Source organism: Syngnathoides biaculeatus, chromosome 19 (assembly GCF_019802595.1).
Source record: "Syngnathoides biaculeatus isolate LvHL_M chromosome 19, ASM1980259v1, whole genome shotgun sequence".
Taxonomy (NCBI): domain Eukaryota; kingdom Metazoa; phylum Chordata; class Actinopteri; order Syngnathiformes; family Syngnathidae; genus Syngnathoides; species Syngnathoides biaculeatus.
Genome location: NC_084658.1, coordinates 9106718 through 9115379, shown reverse-complemented (window position 1 = coordinate 9115379; position 8662 = coordinate 9106718). Strand labels below are relative to the sequence as shown.

General features: G+C 44.1%; 1 protein-coding gene across 1 annotated transcript; it reads right to left on the bottom strand.

The window, feature by feature from the left end:
* Window positions 1-865: 865 nt before the first annotated feature.
* klf6a (Kruppel like factor 6a) lies at window positions 866-7563 on the bottom strand. The gene is made up of 4 exons (XM_061805698.1): window positions 7140-7563; window positions 5120-5705; window positions 4281-4404; window positions 866-3348 (listed from the first exon to the last, which is right to left on the bottom strand). Exons 1-4 carry the CDS (start codon window positions 7239-7241, stop codon window positions 3297-3299), a joined length of 864 nt encoding a protein of 287 aa, XP_061661682.1. The 5' UTR covers window positions 7242-7563; the 3' UTR covers window positions 866-3296.
* Between the last annotated feature and the right edge of the window lie 1099 nt (window positions 7564-8662).

The following is an 8662-nucleotide window of genomic DNA, read 5'->3' as shown; positions in this document are numbered from 1 at the left end:
AAAATAGTCAGACCAGTTATGGCACTTTTGCGTGATTCGTATTCTGTATTATGTACGGCAGTGTAGGTAGATTTGAAGTTCTAAAATGAAGTGGGGCCGCAGCATTCCCTGGCAAAAACAACATTCCTCGCCAAACATGGGAGGTTCTTAAAAAATGGGCAAATTACCAACTGCTCGCAAACCTCATTTAAAACGCAAAGGGCTTTTACTGGAAATCAGAGGAGCTAATAAGTTGCCTGCCCATTCTAGGTCATCAGCATAAGCAGGGGAGCATGTTATTTCTCGTTAGTTTGTAACTTAAATTCAGCTCTTTGGTTTATCCACTGCTGTTTTGTATCATTATCTGCATTAAAGAAAGTAATCATCAAACAAATGTATGAAAGTGGCTCTATAATTAAATGCCATGGGCTATAAGAACGAGAGATAAATTATTTATACTGCTTTGATGAGCACTAGCTTGCTCTAAGGAATGGGAAGCTCATGGAATTTCAACTACATAGCAGCATTTTGCAGGAAACTTTTCTGGCGGTGTTTTATTTGGCTGGGGGTGGGAGAGACAAGTGCGGCGGGTGTCCGTGTTTAGCAAACCGTTATTTTCATACTGGTGTTTACAAGTCAGGAAAAGGTGAAGGCTTACAGCGCAACTATTAAAAAAATATTGTAGGAAGAATGTTTGCTGTACAATCGAGCAACTGGTCAACGTGTTCTAAATTCATTAGTGTGGGCACGTAAAAAGATAGATTTGTGCCCTTGGTGCCCACACTTGCTTTAATCTAACTTTTGTCTGTGTCATGCAGGGCGAGAAGCGCTTGCAATAAATGTTGCCCAACTGGAGGAGACTCAACAAACAAGAAAGGAAGCAAGGTCAGATAAGAATTTCTTATTATTCCAATAAAAAATACATTCATACAGAAATATAACAATTTTGCAAAACAATTCCAAATAAAAATTTAATAAAGCATAAACATAACAATTTTACAAAAGTTTGTTTTTTTTTTCCTTTTTGTACAAAGATTCAGTTGAGAACAAAGCTGTGTGTGTACGTGTGAGACAGAAGAGCTGGAATAGTGGCATGAAAGAGATGACGAGTGAAAACGATGTCGGCAAACAGCTATTTCAAGGCTCAATTACGGTTTGAACTGTATCGGCTGCCAGCTACAGTATCGCCAATCTATCGTCGTTTCAAGTTTGTTCACGTCCTCGTGCACCCGCGCATCTGAAATCCATATACTGTATTGCAGCACGCTGTGGCACAACATCTGATTCCTTTTGGCAAGGTTGGGGGCGGGGGGGGGGGGGGGGATCATTTATTCTTGCATGAATTGCGGCCTCTGCCTATCGACAAGTATCCAATGCAACTCAAGATGCGGATCACCCTCAGGCAGTTCTGATTTAAATTTGACAAGCAATGTCAATTGTTGATCTTTATCCCCCTCCCTCCTTTTTGGGCACAGTTGCGCTTTAGGTTTTCATAATACTCTTGCTGCCTTGCTAAAACAACGCTCCCCAGACAGGTCAATATCCAACCTCCACAGTCAGCAGTCTGTGACAGATTCCATGCCAGCAAAGCCTTTAGCAATTCATTACTGTGAGGCACTACAAGGCGAGGCCTGTCCAACTGCAGCCTGTTAATTACAATAAATCTTTAGCTGTTTCTTCAGTCCCACTTGCAGCCCTAAAAGGGACAGGATGGTGGGGAGGGGGGAGGGGGGCACTGAGAAAAAAGATCAACTTCCAAATGATTGGGGCCTTTTTGTACCTTTTGAGCTGTGTTTGATGGACATCAGTACATACTACACAGTAGTTAACATCTTTAATAACAAACCCCAAAAAAAGTGCTCTAAACATTCAGCATTTTACTTATTTACAGAATTACAGCTAAATCGGTGCTATGAATCAAAAACAAGTACTTTAATGACCACAGTTACAAAACAAGAGATTGCTGTCACCAAAGATAAAGAGAAGACAATTTGTAATTGAGCCTTGATCAAGCTTGTCAAATCACCCAGATAACAAATACGACCTCCCGGGGGGAGCACACCACCACTGCCTCGGGGCAGTCACTTGCATAAGGCACCATTCAGGTCAACAGTGCATTATTAGATAGAAAGAAAGTACAAAAAAATTCCAAAATCGTCACCCCAAGGCAGAAGATGAATGAAAAGAACGAGCGAGCAGTGGTGAAATGAACACAGGAATGACAAGAATTTGGTTAAATAAAAGTGGGAATCATCAAGGCTTTATGTACAATATTGTAACATTTTTTTAACCATTTGCATCTTAGCTGCATTTTAATTGAAACTATTTGCAGTCCTGATTATAGTGGAAACGGGAAATGAACAAACCCTAGAACCATGCAACACCTGTCTATGTTACTGAAGTTATAGTTGTGTTATACCTCTAAGCACACAGCTTATACAATTGGACTACAAAGGAAGCTTTGTAGCTTGTAAAAAAATAAGAAATCAGGCTACATAACACATTGCACATTTAGTAGCTGCACCAAAAAACACCAAAAACAAAAACAAAACAAAACAAAAAAAAAACCTCATCTCATACAGCGACCGTGGGGGTGAGTTTCGGTCCTGGACCAGAAAGGTGACAAGTTTTCTGCTGGAAGAAAAAAAAAAACAAACAAAAAAAAAAATAACCTACTCACCCCCAAGTTTAGGTGCCAGACAGACTGCCACTGGGGAAACATAACTGGAATGTTTCTCCCAGAAACCTCACTCAGTCCACAGCGACGTCAGTGCCAGCCCCCTCAGACCATCCCACTAGAGCCATCCAGTCTCTCGTCTTCCCTCCTGGAATCCTCCTTTCTTCCCGGAAGGGGGCAGGCAGCCGATGCCAGTCATTCACAGTACATTCGTGCTCACCTCAGACAGTTTTTGCAAAGTACCAGTGTATCAGCTGTCCGATGGAGAGATGTCCCCAAAACATCATGCACCATACAAACAAAATCATTCATTCTTTTGACTTTTTTTTTCCTGACCATTATAATCAAAACTCGCCCTTTGCATCTCTCTCTCGCTCTCCCTAACATTAATGATTTTGTCCGCTTGTTGCAACCTTCAGGGCGCCCCTCCTTCGAAGAGAGGTCCCAGAGGCACTGGGTTTCAGTATGGTGCAAAACAGCATGCTTTGGCTGGAACACACTCCCACCACTCTGCTCTCTGGGATAAGTTCAACCAAGAGACTGGTTAGGGAGACTGTGTTTTTTTTTCCCCTTTAAAAAAAAAAAAAAAATGAAAATTTTGCCCTCCGCTGTGTTGCTTGGTTTGGTGCTCACCCCGGCTTCAGATGTGCCTCTTCATGTGAAGAGCCAGATGGTCAGACCTGGAGAAACATCTGGAGATGGGAAGGGGGGGGGGGGGGGTCAAATGTTAGTCGAGCAGAAGCTGGAGGCTGAGGAATGTTTTCAAGGACAAATACATGGACATTATATTGCTTTTTATTTTGGACTAGAAAGGACCCTTTGCTTGGCAGTATAATAATGAGGCCAAGTTCTAGGCTATTTTAAAAGTATATCTAAATCCATGCTCAAATTGCTTGGATGAAGTACACACACTTGTGTTTGTCAGAAAATGAGTCTCCTTAAAGTAGCTTTTCTTTATTTTTAGATTCTATTTTTGGAACTAGTCAAAAGTACAGTAACATACTTCAGCATCGATGACAATATAACATGTCTTTCAGCTATTTCCATTAGAGTTTGAGTTTTTTTTCTTTTTCTTTCCCACAGTCATGTTTTTCCAAATCAAATTATTTTCTCGGTTCCTTTTTTTATTGTGACGCACTCCTTTTCTCTAGAACTGGAGAGCTGTGAAGGATCCAAACCTGCACTGGCTGCATCAAAGCCAACAATCAACATTACCAGTACACGAGTCATGATGTTTTAATGTTCTGGTAACATTATTCTGTTTTTTGAACACTATTGAGTGTGTTGTTATAAACACACTTGGCCAACAAAGTCAATTTTGACTTGATACTGCCATCTGTTATTTTGGCAACTTGGTATGATACAAATGTGTTTTCTGGGGAAAGACATGTAAGGCATTGATGTGAACCAAAAAAAAAAAAAAAAAAAACATATTTTGAAAACACAAGATTCAATCACCCTCTAGCAGTGTTAAAATGTCTCCTCTTGACTGATTGAGCAAATCTGACAGAGTACAGTTTCCATTTAAAGGTCCATCAAAGTTGCCATACTTGTGCAAACATTTTCAGGTTGCCTCAGAAGTGTGAACTGCCGCCCAATTGGCAGTAAAATAAGCCAAACTAACCTGTCACAGTGACTGCATTTGAATGGCTTTGCCCCGGTGTGCTTCCTGAAGTGTCTGGTCAACTCATCGCTCCGTGCAAAACGCCACTCGCAGCCCTCCCATGAGCACCTGTACGGCTTCTCACCTGCAACAAGTAAATATGAAACGATTTGTAGCAATGGGATTTTTTTTTTAACTTCAGCCAGGGGTGTCATTTGCGTTACAGTACATTCAAAATCAGTCGTCCCTCAGGGTGAAACAGGCCCGATGAGCAGTGTGGAGTCACCAAAGACAGATTCCGCTGAACCCGTTTGATGACTACCATGTTTTGTTTTAGGCTTTCAATGCAACAGGAAGCATGCTTGGAATGCTGCCAGTGATGTAGGGCACAATGTGTGAGAGCGGGATACCCAAAACCAGAAAACCCACCCATGCAATTTCACACCCCTAATCAAAAAAACAGAAAAAGCGAGCACTTAAAGCCTCCTAAACGCTATGGAACCCTCACCCCACCCGAGCCCATTCTGCCTTTCCCATGGTGAAACTCAATCTGTTTTGAAGTCCATTTTATCTCCCATGTGCAGCCCCTCCCCCTTTACTCCTGCTTGCTTTGCTCTCTCTCACTGGGCCAGTCAGTCACATTCCACATAGATTAGGTCACCGTTTAGGTATCCAGCCATGCACAGCTAATGCTGCTGTGCACCAGCTGAGGACATCATGCAATGTGGACCTTTAATTACATTACGTCGGATGTCCAATGTCATTTCGGGCGAATGTCTGAATTAGTAGCTCCTTCAAATCAATAAAGTCGCTTTATGTTTGCAAATATATTGATTGAGCAAGTCAAGTGTACAACTCACCTGTATGAGTGCGCTGGTGTGCTTTTAGGTGGGAGCTCTTTGTGTAAACCTTGCGGCACCCGTTGAACTGACACCTGTGTATTCTCCTCCTGCCATCTGGCGAAACATCCCCGCAGTTGAGTCCCGTCTTTTCCGAACTCTTTGCTACGCTGCCGCTCCTGACTTTGGCCGGCAAGTGAAAGTCGCCGTGCGTGCCGACCCACCCGCTCACGACGCCGCCGGGCTCAGAGTGGGCCTCCGGCGAGGATGGCGGAGTGCTGATCACGGACGGGCTAAAAGGTCCAGAGCCGACCAAGGCAGAGCCGAGTGGGTTGGAAGTAAAGCTGTGCGTGGGCGAGAGCTCCTCGGAACTGTCTGACGCTTCACTGCTGGCATCCGAATTCACGCTGTTGGTGTCAAAAATTTGGCTCTCGTGATTGTCCTCCTCTTGGGGGGCCAGGGGCAGCTTGGGGTCGGACTCGGCTTTGGCCTTATCCCCGCAGGCCAAGATCAACTTGCTCCAGAGATCCTCCTGGCCATCAAACTTCAGATCAGGAGTGGAGACGTAAGGCTCACTTTGTAGATAGCGTTCCAGCTCCAAGCATGTCTGAGGCAATGATAACAAACCAGAAAGTCGAGTGAGAAAACATGGAATTACAACACAAACCCATGCAGAGCGGAGGATCCTTCACGCTGGCTTCTACGAGGGGGGAAATCCTTTTAAATGATGTATGTGATCACAGGCCCCAACACCAAATGTGGTGGAATACTCGCCTGCACCAGGAAGGGATTGCCAACAAATTGTAGCAGAAGATTATACAGTTCATTTCCCCAGCATTGAGTACACATTAGGTATGTTTCTAATCTTCCATTCCGTCTGGATTAATAACCACAATATTAGAAAAGCCTCTATGTGTGATGCTGTGATGTAGTAATAGCTTTTTCGGCATGATAATCTTTGTGAAGGCACAAGTTATACCACTCGTGTATTGTATCCAATTAGATTTTCCAAGTATGTTATGTAGTTGCTGAGAGTATTGCAGCATATAGTATTGGTTAAACCTGTGACTGGCACTTGAATAACATTCATGCTTAACCACCATCTTCCGTATTGAGAAATATATATTGCAAGTCAGAACGTTGTCATTTCAGTGGCCCATTGACTCACTGAAGAAATTTAGATGCCTTTTAAGGAAGCCACTCAGCGCACACACTCACACACACCCCCCTTCACATGAGCTTTTCAGCTGCTTTTCCTCCTGCGTAACTCTGACATGCAATCACATCCTTCCTCACAGTGTCAGCCACACAAGCTCCAATTTACTCCCGCGGCCATTAAAGTTGAAAGGCAGGGCCATTCATTAGATGGTGCTCAAGAGACAGCCACGTTGACTGGGTTCATGTAGAATAAATATTTCCTCCAGGCATACATGTATCTCTCCCTCTCATCTGCAGCCTCAACAGTGCTTCCCATGCATGTCAGTGGAGAAATGCAATTTGATACGCTCTCAGCTTGTGCTACTGATTCCAACACACTGCCATATGACATCAGGTACACCTGTGCACAGATTTGATTGTAAGAGGAAGCCTCCCTGACAGCGACAGTGTGTGTGTTAAGAGTGCGGTTGTGGTTCGTAGTGGCGTGGGGGCTGCACTGCATCCAAAGTAGTAATCATTTGGTTGCCTTATTCAGCTCGTAGTGGAACGCGGCGCACTCACACTAATGCAAACTTCAACCGCCATATGAAGCCTTTATCCCCTGACAGCGTCAAACGCAACTCGTTGGTTTTTGAGTATCACCTTTCCAAGTGTGCGATTTGTTTGTGGTCTCATTTAATTGATAGAAAGTCAGGCAAGCTCCACGCTCCATGCACGCGTTTTTTTTTTTTTTTTTTGGAGACTTCAGCTGTCAGACGTGACACAGTGATCCACTTCGCTAAGAACCCGACACATCCGAGCCATTTAATGACAAGCAAGCATGCTCGTGTGAGTACGCGTCTGTTAGTGAGCGACTAGAAGTTGAAGTGTTGGACATATTCACCTGCTGCCAGTACTCCTCCAGTGACGGTAAGGCGGAGAAATAGCCCGTGTCGTGAACTATTTGAAGTTCTTGAAAGATGCTGCACATGGGTAGAACATCCATTTTTTTTTTTTTTTTTTTTGCCCAGCTTCTGTCAAAGTAAGCCTACTTGATCTGCGCGTTAAATGTTTTGCGAGGAAGCGAAAGGAGGGAGGGGGGGAAACAAGCCAGAGAGGAAAAGGAGCGAAGAGTGTCCCCTGCTGTAACTGGCATGCGACGCAAACGAAGCAGCAACGCTTGTTTTCAGGCAGCTTCCTTCCGTCCCCCGCCTTCTTCTGTCGCTTGGCGTTGAAGGTATTTGCAAACAGTGCACCGGACTAGATGGCGAGCGAGCAACTGGCTCTGCAAACTTCCCTATTCAAACCTCCAAGCCCGCCCCCCTCCCTCGCCCCCATTCCTAACGGCACTATGACGTTGGCTCCGGTTCAGCCAATCGCCAGCGAGCAGCCTCCTGCATGCCAAATGATATCACAACCGGCCAATGGCGGCAGAGCTACGCAGTCATGGGGTTGGCCCTTCGCTCTAATTGGCGCGTTTGACACCCAGAATCTCGTCGCTGATTGGACAGTTATTTTTAGCGTGTATATAAGCACGTAAGGCGCACGGCCACTAGTTGCAGTCGTTGCTGGCTTCGTGTTTGACCACAGACAGCGCATGTGAGCCGAAACTGCTTTTCGCCTTTGAAAACAGATCCGCTCGCTGTTTCTGTGCTCTCAAGTGACAGCCGCTTCGGTGAGCTCAACAAAACTGCGCTGTGGTCTGTGTTGACATCGGGCCGTAAAAGAAAAAAACAAAACAAAAAAAAAAAATTCCAGCTTATTGTAGTCTTGGGACACTGATTGCTGAAAACTACTCGTTATATAAGCACACAAGTTTTACTACCTTAAAGGGGAATATATGTAGTCTGACTAGTTTTGCATACAATAAAATGTAATTTAGTATCCGTTTTGGGATGTTCTTAGAGAAGTGGGGGGGGGGTTTCTTAGTGATGATCCAATATTTTTTTTTTCAGATTGTTTCTCCTTGGCATCCCTGCACAGTCGTCTAAAAAACTCTATATCATTTCCTAGCACATTTTAAATTACTTTTAGAGTATGTGGATGTGGTCATGGGTGACACGGTCACTGATGCACGTCAGTCGCTTTATTAGCAACAAGCGGTAACAGAACGCACATTCAACAGAGCTGCTATCGGCGACAGCACGCGCACATGACTCAAGCCAATTTTCCCAAGCTTACGTCTCTTTGCGCTTTCATCTCAAGTGATCTTTTGTGCCTTTTGCTCCGTCATCCTAAACGATCCTTTGGTCCTTTGCACTTTCTACTTGGATGATGTCACAACTGCCAATCACCAAGCCTGCCCCACTCAGACTTCAGATATTACGTTTTGCATAAGATTGGTTCAACTATTAGTTTATGCCTTGAAAAGCTCTTTGGACTGACTATACATTTAAATTCAGAAACTTTATCGAACCCTTAGTTCGT